The sequence below is a fragment of the Periplaneta americana genome, chromosome 8, assembly GCF_040183065.1.
Source record: "Periplaneta americana isolate PAMFEO1 chromosome 8, P.americana_PAMFEO1_priV1, whole genome shotgun sequence".
In the NCBI taxonomy this organism is placed as follows: Eukaryota; Metazoa; Arthropoda; class Insecta; order Blattodea; family Blattidae; genus Periplaneta; species Periplaneta americana.
In genome coordinates, this window is record NC_091124.1 from 161,739,479 (window position 1) to 161,756,435 (window position 16,957).

The 16,957-nt window shown below is 36.3% G+C and overlaps 1 protein-coding gene across 8 annotated transcripts in view; it reads left to right on the forward strand.

The window, feature by feature from the left end:
- Positions 1-16,957, forward strand: part of raskol (Ras GTPase-activating protein raskol) — a 605,213-nt gene that overhangs the window by 34,373 nt on the left and 553,883 nt on the right. For 5 of the 8 annotated variants that reach the window (XM_069833949.1, XM_069833952.1, XM_069833953.1 and 2 more), the window contains exon 3: positions 9,339-9,506. The exons of the other annotated variants lie outside the window; for them this stretch is intronic. In XM_069833949.1, coding sequence (XP_069690050.1) covers positions 9,339-9,506 — 168 coding nt within the window. The remainder of the gene's footprint in view (positions 1-9,338; positions 9,507-16,957) is intronic. 8 annotated transcript variants of the gene reach the window in all.

Below are 16,957 nucleotides of genomic sequence, written 5' to 3' on the forward strand. Positions count from 1 at the left end.
AATCAGACTTGTTAAGCCTACATGTTCACACTTGCATGATGTGCACCCAAAGACAAGATTCGAGACGCCACAGTTTTGATGGAGAATCACTTTCTTCTCTGTTAGCTTTCGCTGCCAGCCTTCAGATAAAAAAAAAACATAATGATCATTTCACTAATCGTCATCGGTGGTCTAATGTTTACCGTGCTTGCCAATTAATGCAATGTTCTCCTTTTCAAAACCGAACGAGGATTACGAAAATTATACTTCTTGGCAGGATTTCCTTCGGGAGGAAATAAATCCAAGAAAGCCCTGTTGTAGATTTAAGATACGTAAATTAAATCAGTCCTGAAAAAAAATAAAGGGCTCCGGCCAACATTACTAGTGGTTATTCCCTCATTGAAGTTCTTCTTCGAGTGGACATCTCTGCAGGTCTGAGCATCCTCAGCGGTCTCATGAATTCGATTAATCGAAGTAGAAATCACATCCTGGCATTGTTCAAGAAGTTCTGAAATACAGAGCTGTTAAGATTTTTGAGGGTTGCAGAACTGGAGTAAGTGTTAGATATCCAGTGACGTTTGAAAGTCAACAGGATGGCTTACTTAAAGTGTTACCCTTCATCCCAAACGTAATCGAAATTTGCTTTTCAGACTGACTATTTTATAAATACGAACAGTTTAAAATGTAGCGCTATGCCATTCAGTAGTTCACATAGTAGGCCTATGTTCTCTGCTATGGGGCTGATGATAGAGGGCCTTCTCGGCAGTGTTGCCAACACATAAATTACATCCCCGTCAGTCTGACATCTGGAAATCCGTTAGAATCCGTCAAACTTTGAAGAAAAATAAGACCCCACTCTGTATCTATATACAAATAAATAGCAAATTTTAACACAACTTACGTACTAATCTTGATTAAAATAGTAATTCGTCAACCTCTGACTTGATTACGAGGACATCTGAAGCAGGGGATTCTTTAACATGGTACGACGCGGGCACGGCTGTTCAAAGAAAAAGTAAAATCCGCCAAAAATTAAACAATTAAAAATGACAGCAACTAAAAAGTCAAAAGACGATGTAAATCGTAATTTCCGCCGGAAAATCCGTCGTCCGTCAAAGCAATTCTTTTCCCGTCCGCTACGTTGAAATTCCGTCAGAAAATACCTTCAGACCAGATTTAAGTTCTAATTTAAACCAATTGTTAGTGAATTCCTAAGATATTTTTGTAATTTTTGATTATTGAAAACATTACGAAACATAGCCTATTATTTAACTATTATTGTAACGAACATATTAATATTGGCATATCATAAGAATACGTACTTTAACAGCTAGCAAGTTTTATTGTAATTTAATTATTATTGTTTAATTGAATTTTATGTTATTAAATTTATAAACTATAAGAAAAGAGAGATACTAAAATTAATTTACTAGAAATGAAGTATTGTACTTAAATAATTACGTAACATGTATGGTTCTTAATGCTTCAGATTTCTTCTTTCTACTCATTGACATATCATTAGAAAATAAATTATTATTATTATTATCCGTCAAGTATACAGCTTCACATACTTGGGATGTACTGTAAGCAGTAACATGAGCTGCAGCCAGGAAGACAAAAGTAGGTTAGCAATGGCCAAGGAAGTTTTTAATAAAAAAGGAGCATCTTCTGCGGATCTCTGGAAAAAGAACTAAGGAAGAGACTAGTGAAGTGCTTTGCGTGGAGTGTGGTATTGTATGGATCAGAAACATGGACATTACAACGAATAGAAGCATTTGAAATGCGGATGTGGAGAAGAATGGAGCATGTGAATGGACGGACAGAATAAGAAATGAAGTTGTGTTGAAAAGAGTGGGTGAAGAAAGACGGGAGAAGAGTTCGGGACAAAAGAAGATATCAGATGATAGAAGACATTTTAAGATATGTTAATCATATGCGGAGACTAAGAGGGAGGCAGAAAATAGGAAAGATTGGAGAACGCTGAGTTTGTAGTGAAAGACCTGCCAACTCAAAAAGTGCAGCTATGTAGCATTTCTCCCGTGACTATAATTATTATAACTTAGCTCGCTCACGCTTGTAACAGGAGTCAACGATCGGCTATCTTCGGGTATTGAACGTATCTACTCAGCTGACTACACTATCTAACTTGCTCTCTGTAACAGCTTCTATGCGTTGGCCTTGAGACGCCTGCCCTAGAGCTTGAATCTAGCAGTTCCGCCTTCCATTCTCGAGAGGAAAGTGACACTTTATATACCCGACCAGAATGCTAAAATGCTTCGGAAGTAATAAAGAGAACGAAACTACAGTTTCTTTCCCTGTAGAGAGGAAAATTCCCGTCAGGTTTTTATAAAGTGAAACCTTCATAGCAAGACGGAGCAACGAATTTTTTGTAACCTGTGGCGGGTACTTGACTTCGATACACCCAAGCGCTCCTCTCTAGGAATGACGCGCCATAGATCTTTTTGCCGCCGTGGTGTTTCCCTCGGTGCGTCATGGGGGCCGTACCGCACCACAAGTCCCACTTGGACCTGTCGGGATTCGAGCCCGGATTACCAGAGCAAAAATTCGATGCTTTAGTCTAACGGTGCGCCGGGGAGTAGCGATATAGTACACAAAAATAAAATGGACCTGTGCCGAAAAATGAAAATGTCCACTATCTGAGATCGAACGACCTTTACGTTAAAAGCATGGCATACGTAAACAGATAAGCTGAACTAAATAGTGGCAAGGGAGAGTGAGGTACTCAAAGAAATGAAGAAATAATATAATTTTAGTTTTGTTTCCGTCTTGACTTATTTTAATGTTAACCCAGAAGTATGTTTGTAACACATTTTAATATTTTACTTGTGAACGTTTTCGCTCATTTTGGGCATCTTCAGACCATAAAGATATCTGTACATAATTGCATAATACATATTGAAATTCTACAAACAATTGCTGGAAGTCTATAAATACACTAGAAACATTTTCTAAAAAGGTACACTAAAAATACAGCAACAAAAGGTAGTTGTATGATAAATATTATGCATATTTAATGTCATATTATAATCATTCATGACAGCTAGAGATCGCGAACGAGTTATTATATTGGATCGGTAAACTGTATAATGATTCAAAGGTGAATACTTGTTTAACAACAAGGCTCTTAGGTTAAATGTGTATATTTTAACAGAAAGTATTTTTAGTGTACCTTTTTAGAAAATGTTTCTAGTGTATTTATAAACTTCCATTAATTGTTTGTAGAATTTCAACATGTATTATGCAATTATGTACAGGTATCTTTATGGTCTCAAGATGCGAAAACGTTCACAAGTAAAATATTAAAATGTGTTAACAAACATGCTTCTGAGTTAACATTAAAATAAGTGAAGACAGAAACAAAACTAAACTTATATTATTTCTTCATTATAATTCGACTTATTTGACAGCTTTATTAAAATGAATTCAAAATTCAAATTTACTCAAAGAAAGCCTATCCGGCAGCCGCTTTATCCACCTTAAATCTCAAAGGATTTTCCCGATAGCGAACTCCGATCTCCTTTATAGTTGACAGCTAGATTATGACTGGACCTCATGGAAATTCGTTTCGACTGGTTTTAAAACATCTGGTAATAGAGCAGTGAGAAAACAGAACCACGGGAGTACAGAGACTTGCAAGTCATCTGTACAACAGCAGTAAGCTGACAATGGGAATGTTGTGACGTGTAGAGGATGTCACACTCTATTTGAAATTTAATACTCGTTAAAAATAATGAGATTTTAGACCCGTTAGTAACGATAATTGTATGACTTGCGTTTTTTGTGACGTCACTTCAGAAAGGAACAGTTTGCTTACTCGCAGACCGTCGGCATTGGCCAGCGTGGAGCTGAGACGATGCAGTGAACGAAGTAAATTCTGCTAGTTGGCTTGAAAATTCTCATGTCTTCCAGTTCGTGTATTGCATTTTGACGTGAATACGTCTATGAGTTCGGTCCAGTACTAGGGTGCCATCCTAGGAAGTTGATCTACATATTTTCAGACGAGTTTGTTCTAAACTACACGACATATTCGAATGAAGAAACAGCGGTCTGAAAGGTGTATCCAACGTGACCTTGAGTCGAAGCGAGTGATGTCGGGAAGGGTGAAGTTGAGGCACGAATTGGCGAGTCGCGCGGCAGCCGAGGCAGTGTAACTCGAGAATGCGAAGTGATAGAACGCTCTAAGTTGTGTCAAACAATTCGTAACGAACAAGTCTACAATCTCAATTGAGCAACAATTAGTAGTCGGCAAGTTAAATTGGAAACATTCGCGAGCGAATTTGAGAGAAAAGAAAAAATTCATAATTCCGAGGCATGTGCAGCGCAAATGAGAACAGGCATATGAACAATGTATACCTTGCATTCAACATCATTCCGTGAGACGTAAAACATACGGCTTGCCACGATGTTTTCTTGACATTTTCAATTCAAAAATGACAATAAATACGACGAAGACGACCAACATTTTTAGAGGGTCTGATATACGAGAACTCCATTTGGAAGCATTGGTTACATACGATATCGCCTAACTGAATCGTGGTGTTAGTAAACTACTATGATTGTTCAATGGTTTGACCAATGACCACCTCCACAAAATCTTGGTGATTGCATTTTAATGGACGATGGGTGGAACGAAGAAAAATTCTCTCCGGCACCGGGATTTGATCCCGAGTTTTCAGTTCTACATGCTGACGCTCTATCCACTAAGCACACCGGATTCCCACTCCAATGCCGGATTGAATCCTCTCAGTTTAAGTTCCACCTCTTAGGTTCCCTCTAGTGGCCAACTCTCATGCACTGCGTCACAGATGTGTGACAGTGACACAATGTCCAACACATTAAACTGAGAGGATTTAATCCGGCATCGGAATGGGTACCCGGTGTGGCTTAGTGGATAGAGCGTCAGCACGTAGAGCTGAAAACTCAGGTTCAAATCCCGTTGCCGGAGAGAATTTTTCGCCGTTCCACCCATCCTTCATCATATGATGACGCAGAATTTCTGCATGGAAATATCGTATGTACTTCGGTACATCGTAATAATATGGTTGCATTTTGGATTACGGAATTGTGTTGGGATGAAAAACTTGGCTTATAATATATTACCTTTTTGTATTAATATAGACCTTACATAAAAAAATCATGTCAGTTTATAGATTAAGATGTAAAATCCTTTTAATAACGGATTTAAATTCTTTTAAGTAGTATATTTAAAATGACTAGTATTTGAATGAATTTACTTATGATTTCTTCTGCAGTCATTTCCCATCATCACCTATTATCGTTATCCTATGAGGAAATATCCAGCTTTTGTCAGTCGTAACTCTTAACATATCCTTCGATAAGTAATAAGGAAATCAAATCAGATCAGCCAACTTAGCTGTAATAGTAATATACGTTACAAGAGCGGTATGTTGACGTTTTCATGGTCGAGGAAAAGATTGAAAAAGCGAAACGTAGTTGAGCTTTTTTAATTTCCGAGAACATGAAAACAAACATACCGCTCGTGTATCGTACATTATTTTGTGCGAAGATCGTTTATTACATACCTGAAAGACGAATTTCTAATTAGTTGCAATGAAATCTCCATGTTGGTTTCTGTTTAATGACGGCAACTTCGAAAAACTTAATATCTTTCTTCAACATTGTCGCTATAAAATGTTTTCTGTGTTTACTATACTCCAGCAGGCCGTGATATACGTCTGTCTTTTTTTCCCCCAGTCTATAAATGCGAACTTAAAACAAACGGTAAGGTTATGTAATGATTTATTTTTCATTTTAATATTTTAACAATATTATTTATATAACATATTGCAGTAATAACATCCGCATCTGGAATCTTGTTGATTTTTTCACGGCTTCCTTAACGTTACTTGCATCAGGACTGCAATAACTTTTGTGGAGTAGTAGACTTTACTTAATTTTTGCAAATATTTAAAAACAATAATTAACATTGCAATTTGGGTGAAATTGCAGTGGTAAGTTTCCAATTTATAATTATTACTATGTTAAACGTCTCTAAAAATAATATGTTAAAAGCCTAAAGCAGTAAAATGAATGTCGCGTTTAAGCGGTAAGAAGAGGGAAATTGTTATGTGTGTTAGGTTTGGAATACTGAATGTGGTATTTCACACTTACCGCGTATTGGTTCTGTGCGGAAAACAAGCAAATACGCACGATCTCGCACAAACATATTTAAAATTAATGCAAGTAGAAAAGACATTTTGCCTAGACCGACTGCGAGCGGGCAATCTGCTTTGTCTGTAGGTATCCAAAGACACGCATTTCATTATGTCGGTAGTTACTTATACTTAAGGTGTTTGTTTCCCTGTAAAATACTGTCATAGAATCTTTTCTCCTGTAGTTGTGCTTGTTTTCTAGTTCCTGTACTGTGTTCACAATAATTTCCATTCCTTTGTCCAGTTCAGTTTTATGACAACTTTCTGTTCCTAATCGTGTGGTCACTAACAAGAAAAGGAATTTCTTACATTACACTTTTTCTGTGGGAAGATTTGCGTCCTAGTTTTTACTTTGTCCCTTTGTATATTTGAGTCTACCATTTCCGGATGTCGCCGTCAGAGTTTTGTCTTTTCCTGGGAACTGTGATGTCATCTCTCCAACTTTTTAGTCTTATCTCCTTCAGTTTCCGACTGCATTAATTTCCTAACTGTCTGTCTAGAATTGTTACAGTCTTTCTTTAGAAAATAGGACTCGAATCTTGAATTTAACCTCCGCATGGCTGGCTGGATTATGTGAGAATTCTGTGTGGACGAAATCAAACTGATGGTTAATTCGAGATGTATTTCTCAGTTAAATTTTATACTCAGTGTGTTTTGAAAGAGTAAAGCTAATGGTTGGTGTGGGATCACATAATTTTTAAATCCCACAGTATTGTGAATGTACACCAATGTTACAGAAGTAATGAATGTTTTGCTGGAAGAGATACTGAATGTTCGAAGTTACTGCTTGAATTATAATGAAGGCAATGCTTGCATGCATGCTGCACAGCTTTTTATGCTTAAAAATGTTTAAGAACTGAAGTGAAAGTCACTGTTTAAAGACGAAACATAGAACTGACGAACTTGTGAACAAACAGTTCAAACACGTTTATCCCTTAACATCGTTCGCAAGCATTTGTGTATCTTTATATATAGCAGCCCTGGAATATATAGCAGCTTTGGAAACGAACATCTAGTAAAGCACTATGCATCAGTGGTGGATTTTAGGTGACCAGCGAGAGCTGAAAGCTATGATGCATGCCTTATACAATCCGTCACTTAGGAATGCTTGCCTTCAGGTCTACTCGTATAGGTCCGATACATAGTTGTCTCTGCCGGGGAATGTGGAGTGGGAAGTTAAGGGGTAGTCTGGAGTACCTCAGTTTTATTGAGGTATTAATGCCCAGGCCTGGTATATATCCGATTTCCATTCTTTTTAGATTTCTCAACCTGACACTACACGAAAACTCATACGATTGTTCGACTTAGAATCGCCAATACCTTCGGCCTCCAAGTTATTATATTCACATACATCCTGGTTTTATTCGAACCAATAACCGTAATACTCACACATAGCGTCAATTCTGGACTTCACTCTTTTACTGGAATGTTCCTATTTAATACATGTCCCGTTAATTATGTTCAATTAATGAACAAAGGTTTGGAATTGGGTTTATTTCATTGCTGATTAAATAAGATATAAACACAAATATTCGACAGTGGAATTTTTCTCTTCCTATAAACATAAAAAGGAGTGGGGAAATCATACCATTCATTGAGACCGTTAAAGATGCTAATTCACTTGACTGATTCAGATTCAGGATTTCAGCCATTCTTAGAGGAGCTACCGAGTACAGTAACTTTTCTCACTTTCTTTTCATATGAAGATGTAGTTTCAACTTTTGAAACGTCATTTACTTATCAGTAGGGCTAGGATTTTGATGACGTATAAATCATGAAAAAATGTTCTAAAAACAATGCATTTATGACCTAAAAATATTTCAAAAATGCCCTAAAAATTGATCTTACATAATTGGCTTAGTAGGAAAAGAGATTTTGTACTATTTAATATTTAGATTAGCAATTAAATTAAATTTTAAATAATTTTTTGTAAGTAGTACACTTTAATTAATTGTTTTACCTGATGTAGTTTCCATGTATGATCGTTCACCTCTGCTTTGGCATGTGGACGTGAGGTCAGCAGTCAGCTGGTCGGTCTTGACCCTTCATGAGCTGTATCGCCATGGATTCTTTACTTTTAGTTTCCATGTAGTCTATCACCCTTATCCGGAATTATCAGGTATAGAGGAGTCTATATTGAAGGGGTGGTTTGACTGATCCATTACACGGGGTGTACTACGTTAAAATGGCAATATTTGTGTAGAAAAACGATTAAAATATTATAAAAAATAATGAGTATTAATGGACAAAATATGTAAAGAAGATATCAAAGGAAATAAACATTATTTTTACATTAATAAAGGAGATTTATGGCCAAAATTAAATGAAAATGCCTAAAATGACCGAATAAAACAAAAGATGCTCTTACGAGTTGAAACAGGCAAAAAATGTAAAAAAAAATGCCCTAAGATATATGTCTTAAAACACTCAGTTTATCACATAACATATACGTACTAGAGCAGCAATGTTTCTGGCTTACTATAAAAAAGATGCAATTTCATCAAAATCTTAGCCCTACTCATCAGCAATAGAAGAAATTCAATTCTAGCACCTTTTGAATAAAAAAATGGGATAAATTTACTTTTTAAGTTAAATAGTATAAACATAAATAAAGAGATAATTTTGGATTCGCAAACTTTAACCACACAAAATATTTGTACTCTTACATGATCATTACCTTTTATAATGTTCACTTATTCAAGTCCTTTACTAGCTTTTTTATTTCTTACACTTTCAGTTCTTTGGTTCTTGACGGATAATACAGCACTTACTATATATTTCTGTTCATTAATTTGTAAATAGCTAGCTTTAGTAGTGTACTTATCGAAATTCTTACATACCGTAGGCTACTTATGTGCCTATCCACTTCATTATTGACTTACAGACTGTGATTTTCAGTTCAGTCTCTTGCTACAACCGGCTTTTATCTTAAATATTTTGCATCTCGTGGCTTACAAATGTCTTAAAGTTGGTGCATATCTGCAGATTATCTCAATTTTTTTTTTCACAAGGTGAAACCAATAATTTTGGGATCTGTCACTGTAATTCATACCTAAGAAGTACAAAATCCATTAAATATCTTGAAGTATTTCCCTTCTTACTGCGATTCATTTACAAATGTTACTGGAGCACCGACTTTGAGACACAATGTTAACACTTGTGTAGCACCCATCATGCGTCACGTAACGACGCCCAGAAAACGAGACCAGGCGCAGCGCCACACATTGGATGCCGACTGGTCCCTGCAGGATGGCATGTACGACTCGTCCCCAGATCCTGACGACGACGACAGCGACGTCCTGCCATTTGGTCCTCGCAGGAACATCAAGCCAGGTAACACTGTTAACTTAGTGCTTATAGGACAGCAGTTGAGTGGATCATCCGTACAGCGTGAAGAGGAAGTAACCTTGAACTGCGCAGTGGGCAGAGTAATAATAACTTTGCTCTTCCGTACTATATGTATTTTATGTTTCTTATAATACTGAACTATACTGCATCTAAAAGAAAGACGCGTAAGGTTTGATCGACAGCCAGGGTTTACCAAACTGTGATGTATTTATAGTACGCTTGGAAAATCGGTTTCATTTCATAATCATCTACTAATATTAAAAATAAAACCGACGAAAGGAAATATATGTCATTCACCTCTTTGTAAAATTAAATCGGGCAACTTGAAGTAATTAAACGATGGATTATTTTTGCATCGTGGAAGAAGTATAGTTAGAATGTGATGTATATTCTTTATCTCCAATGAAGTTGCTTGTATTCACAAATTCTATGAATGTGAATATGAAAACTCTAAAAGTTGGGAAGCCATTAATATTGATGTGTACAGTACGGGAAGGTATAGTTAGTGTTATTACTTGACCGAGGCGAGTGGAGCCGCGGGCGTAATGTGAACTATCGCGATGCGGTATTACGAACGCAGGAGCAGTAGCGCCACGGCTCCGGGCTGCAGCACTCCACTGGCCTTGGTCGAGTAATACTGGATTATTTAAAGATACGAGAGGAAGAGTTTTACAAAAAAGTAAATAAAAACAAAATGTAAACGAACTCTAGATTACATATACGTAACGTCTCTGCGAGAGAAATAATAATAATAATAATAATAATAATAATAATAATAATAATAATAATAATAATAATAATATTGTAGATTGCAACTCTAATTAAATGATATTTTAAAATCATGCAACATTTCAAGTTGAGCGGACGGGATCTGTGGAAAATAGTAAGGAATATCGGCTAAGAAAATTTTCAGAAATGCTTGCTATCAGAACGCCAAGATATTAAAAAAAAATCATGTCCATTTTCCTGAAAGAGAAGATTCGGAACTTGAAATGGAGAATTATGATGAATATCCTTGAGGTGCCGTAGATAAGCGACTTATTTACTCATATTTAGCCTACGTCACTTTTTTCATATAAAATTCTATAATTTTATATCAGTCAATCCTACAATAATAAGGTATACGTACCAAATAACGCCACCTTAACACTTAAATCACTGTTGCTCTGCAAATAAGTTATGCACAAACACAAAAATTATCACAAAGAAACTTTATAATAATTTATCTTTAGAAAATAGCACAATGTAATGGTGATATTATATACTAGAGAAGAATTACAACTCAAATAGAAAAACTTTGTATACTGGCGTTATTAGGAACAGCTTATCCAATTAACACCACCTATTTTCTAGTAACCTGTACTAATGAATTATTTTTCCTAAGTAACACAAATTGAACTAAGCAATTAAATTTGAGTTTCTGTCAATAAAAGGTACAAAATCACTCAATACTAATGAAATATTCTTGATCTGAAGCTGAAACACCAGATGGATTAGGAAAATATGTTTTCCGGGAACTTCTTACTTTCAAAAAAGAGACGAGACACAGTAGAAAGTTATAAACACAAAAGCATTAACCTTAGTTAAATATGAATGTTTTCCTAAAGGTAAAACAGAAAATTACGAGTTTGATAAGCTACTGAACCAATATCATCATTCATCACTGTGCAAATTCTGGACATTTGTAAGTTGAAAGGTTAGTGTTTTTTCCTGATGTTTCCACACTAATATGTAAATACCTCATACAATATGAATATAACAGAAATGAAAATACTATTAACAACCGAGGACTGTCGTTAAACAAATGAGCACCGTACTAACATAACCTAAAATTTTATCTGTAGACCTTTAACGCCATATGGCGTTAAAGCGCTACTGAGTTCTCGAAAACATTACACGTTCGTTTCTGTAACATTTTCAAATGTTATAGATAGCAAATAGTTTCTCTGCATAAAATAATGTTTAAGGATCACGAAAATATATAGTTTAATATAGTTATTATTTGCTCAACACACAAAATAAAATATTGGCTCTTTCCTTGATATAAGAACAGCCTTTCACTATCAACACACAACAGCAAAATGGTGGAATATCATGTCATTCGTAAATGTCAGCGGACACCTAATAACTCATTTCATCACTACATAGCAAGCTAATGTAGGCTACAGTAGTGCACTACCAAAATCTGGTAGAGTTAACAAGAATTAATAGGGTGGCGTTAAAGATATACATGGCGTTATTTGTCTCAAGGACGTTACAGTTTTTGTTGCTTATTATTATTTACCAGTATGCCTAACACAACTAAACCAAATCTAGAGTTAACCTATTTTGGAAACCAAGGTACCTACCGACCGTTTATGACGCACTGAGTGACTGACTATACGTTTAGTTCACACACAGTGAGGTCTCTGTCGTGAAGCAAACACTTGTTTTGAAATAGAATAGTATTATCTGCTCCCTTCAGCTGCATTTTTCAGAAATGTGATATGCATTTCTTCCAGGAATACAGATCTGGGACGTCCATTTTCGACCTTTCTCCACTTTTCGCCACCCTAGCACCGTGTGATCTCTTTTTCCAGAGTCACAGTGCTAGGGCGCGAATAATATCCTACATAGACACATTTATGTAAATAGTTCGGTTGCTAGAAACATAGAAGAATAGGCTTCGTGGAATACTTGTACCATAATAGTGTGAGTACAGGATTGAAACACTTTGTTTCGAAAGCTGACCGCTGTCATTATGCTGTTATATCTGATACTTCTTTCCGTGAACACATCTCAGTTTCATGCCGGGAATAATTTTATTTATTCCCCGTACAGCTGGTTAGAACCTGGAAGATGCCCTGTCAAGCGCTCGTACAGGATAACAACTAACATGCAATCCGGCAGATGTTTGGGACAGCAGACATTATTTGAAGTTTGCAATAGGACGCAGAAATGAGGCAGGGAGATGTCATGGCAGTCCAGGCTCACACCAAAAAGAGCGAAATTCAGTCTTGGCACATGGCGTAGAATACATTCTTACAATTTGTCGCAGACTTCCTTGAGTAGGTACGTTTGCTGTTATCAGTAATAAACATGAAACAACCAAGCGAGATGTCTCAGTGGTAAAACACTGGACTTTCAAACCCCAGGGCCGGCCAGTATTATCGGGGATGTTAGTGGCTTTTAATTACTTCCACTACAAAGTACAGATAATGTTTCACAAGACCTCCATCCCTACATTTCAGACACCTTGCACGATAGGGGTTTCATAATGGCATTCCATTCTGTTGTATATCAGCAGTTTCATTCACCTGTCCTCAAAGACATTCTAATATACGCTTGGCAGACGTGTGGATTTGTGATGGAGAAACATGTTGAAAAAGTTTAATAACGTTCTTGCAACAATATTGCATGTTGGAAACGGTGTGTGTTACAGAAGAGTGTGAAAACCAGCCTATAAAAATGTCTATACTATTCAATGGCTCTAGCTGGCCTTCTATGCCCAAGGTTGCGGGTTCGATCCCGGGCCAGGTCGAAGGCATTTAAGTGTGCTTAAATGCGACAGGCTCATGTCAGTAGATTTACTGGCATGTAAAAGAACTGCGGGACAAAATTCCGGCACATCCGGCGACGCTGATATAACCTCTGTAGTTGCGAGCGTCGTTAAATAAAACATAACATTAACATTCAATGGCTCTTTGTTCCGACCACTCCATTTCGAATCCCACTGTCATGTTTAAAGTGAGTCACAAAGTTAGTACATAGTACATTAAATTCAAATTGAATTAGTATTTCAGCAAGAGTACAGTACTGTATTAATGTGAGTTAAGAGAAAAGGAAAGTAGACTAGAGCATTAATGCGGGAGCTGTGATGCGGTGTCGCAAAAGTATGAGAATTCCTAGTGTGCGCAAGAAGCGGTATAAGTAGGGGAGAGTCGGGTAGTATCCGACATCGGGTAATATCGGACAGTGAGTTTCTTTCATCTACCACACGATCAGGGGCGGCCCGTCCTTATGTACTACAGTGCTACAGCACAATGATAATTTTTGCTCAAATAATGTATTTGCAATACAACTATAGTATCTGATCTGCCATTTGACAATTTTCCGTGGTTATGTTCATGACTCGTTATAGAGTGTTTAGTCTTCGCTCTTAGCTCTTTGGTGCCTCAGGGAGTACAATGTGCTACTCAAAACTCTAATGAGAATGTAGACAATGCGCATGTGCGAAGCTGAAATCACTGCCCTGTTTGGCTATTTTTACGCGGGGAAATGCTGTAGTCAGCTTCAGCACAACACAGCTTGGAGATTGCAAAAGTAAAGCGTAACGAGAGAACGCTTGTTTGTGGAAGAAATCGGAAGTATTTACAATGTAGGCCTATTTGGTAATTCAAGTGTCCGACTGCTGCTGCCGTCTACCTGGTTTTTGAGGTTCCTCCTGAATCAGTCAGCAAGCGACGGAGAATGGAATCCCAGAAAACTGAAGCCAAGGAAGTATGTGACCGTATAATTCAGAAAACTACTCACCGTTTCCAGTCATTAAGCTATCTAGATGCAACAAAATTGATAAACAGCAAATTTTCTGGAAATTTTTGGATAGCCTAATTTTCCTGAACGCGAACTTGAAGTTGCTGTCAACAGCTATACTGTACTGAACAAAAGAGTGTTAAAGACACAACTTTGAGTTCTATACGGAACATCTGCCTTCCGGAATATAGATGGAGCTGTTCAATTGTTACGATACATAGCCTCCAACTATTCACAGGATCCATTCTGTGAAGTAACACTGTCAATAGAAAAGATTATGATATCCAAGATGAAGGGTTTAACACCAGGGTAATTGACAGGTTCTGCAGTAGGAACGAACGTCGTATGGATTTCATATTTCGTCACTAGGCGAGTCTCAAATTAAGATAAATACATGTAAGTGTATACAGTAGGCCAATATAGAAATTGTAGCACAGTCATTATTTTGACCACCAGCCGCTACTGCACACGATGATAGTACCTGATTGACATGGTTACGTTTCTATGATGTCGCATAGAGAAACGTAACCATGTCATTCAGGTACTACCATATGGTGGTAGATGAAAGAAACGCACTGTCCGATACTACCCGACTCTCCCCTACATAGCATTGATTTTTCAAGTCATTATGTTTCGTAAACGAGGAAAAAGCGAAGCGAATGATTATCTCCACGTTTCTTACCTTAAATATGCATTTTCATTAAATTCAAGCTACACTACCTGGGACGGTTCCCTTGATGGTAGCAAAAGGGATGTCTGTCTGTTTTCAACAGAAGGGTTCACAATCTACATGTTTTGTTGCAGTTGGCTTGCAAACAATTTTAGGCCGGTCATAAACAGCGGTATTCCCGTTTTCGAATGTTGATTTATAAGTCTGAAGTATTTCCGATCATTAAAAAATTGGCTTGGTCATTGACATTTGCTGCACAGATGTTATTTAGATTTTTAAATGTAGAGTTTAGAGAAGATCTGGATCTGCGCTTTTCGACACAATCACGAAAATTATTCTCCTTAGAATATTTCCACTATAAAATTCGTTCACGGAAAAAAATTCTTAGGAGAGTAAAATGAAAAATTCCAGGAGAATACCTCGCGGCCCCGTATAATTGATGCCAGGGCCCTGCGGCTGAGAAACACTGATCTAGACCGGACCACAGCATGAAAGTGAATGAATAATAAAAGTAAAACTAAATAATGAAGTAAGTAGTGTTAGTGAGAAAATAATAAACGTAGATAAGAAATAGTAATGATAATAATAATAATAATAATAATAATAATAATAATAATTTGAACTCAGACTAAATCCAGACAAATCACAAGCTATAATAATGGGCCACCAACGAGCATTAAACGAAATAGATCTAGCCACTGTATCAAATACAAAAATAAATAATACCACAATTACATATAGTAAGGCAGTAAAAAATTTAGGGGTATACTTAGATTCAAATTTAAATTTTCAAAGTCAAGTGACCTATATATGTAAGAAAACTTTTTCCATAATTCATTCTCTCAGGCACTTAACAAACGTTCTACCTCTCAGCCTTAAAAAGAACCTGATCCAAACTTAGTGATGCCCCACTTCGATTATTGCGATTCTCTATCACGAATCTAAATACTGATCTTGCCCATGGACTACAGCGTGTTCACAATATCTGCGTTCGTTTCGTTTGTAACATTAGAAAATTCGATCATGTAATACCGTCCAAGAATTGTTGTCTTGGAGTCCACTTAAAGAAAGAAGATTCTTCAACTCTCTCTTATTACTATTTAAAATCATCCACACCCTCTTACCTAGCATCTCGTTTTGTTTACTTTTCATTACCTCGAACCCGGAACATGTACCTTCTCTGTATTCCTCTGCACAGAACATCCTTCTACTCATCATCTTTTAGCATATCTATTCCACGCCTCTGGAACTCTCTCCCTGACCATGTCAGAGACTGTCGGACAATATCAAAATTCAAATTTAAATTTAAAAATCACATTCTAGTTCATGGAATTTCTTTCTGAACACCTATCAGGTTGCGCAACTTCGGCTTAACCCATGACATATAGTAAATATTGTAACTATGCTGTTGTAAAATTGGCAATTAATATGTAATGTATTTATTATTATTATTATTATTATTATTATTATTATTATTATTATTATTATTATTATTATTATTATTATTATTATTATAAGTTATCACTATCATCATTGCTATCTCTGTTTTTCTTTCTTTTTTTTTTTCTTGTATTAGCTCGATGAGAGCTCTATAGTGTTCTTTTGACCCTGTTGACCCTCTAAAGGGCTTTAATTTAATTTGTATTATTTTCACCAGCGCGGCAGCGTCTGTATTTCTTTTTTGTATTTATATGTGCTGTCTGGTGGGATGGAAGAGAAGACCTTATGGTCTTAATCCTGTCAGATTAAATAAATAAATAATAATAATAATAATAATAATAATAATAATAATAATAATAATAATACCAATGAGATGTATGTATGTATTTATTTACACTGCAAGTGGGCAAGCACCCGGTGGCAGTGGTATATACAATATTAACAATACACAATAAAATGATAAGCAATACACAATAAAATTTACAATACATAATACAATTTACAACACATATACAATTTTATACACAATACAATAAGAATACACAATACAATTTAATACAATAATAATAAAACATAAAATAAAACACCTAATTTTACAACACAACCTACATAATTATGTATAGGTCCTACATAAGTTTCAATAGTCTTTCACTTTACTCTCATCTCATTCCCTGTAGTGGCACTATGACGCATTTCACTGACACTTGAGCACACATTTCACTGACACTATAGAACACATTTCATTGACGCTATAAATTATCACTGATCGGAACTGTTCACTGCACTGTAAAACCATAACTTCACTGACTCACCT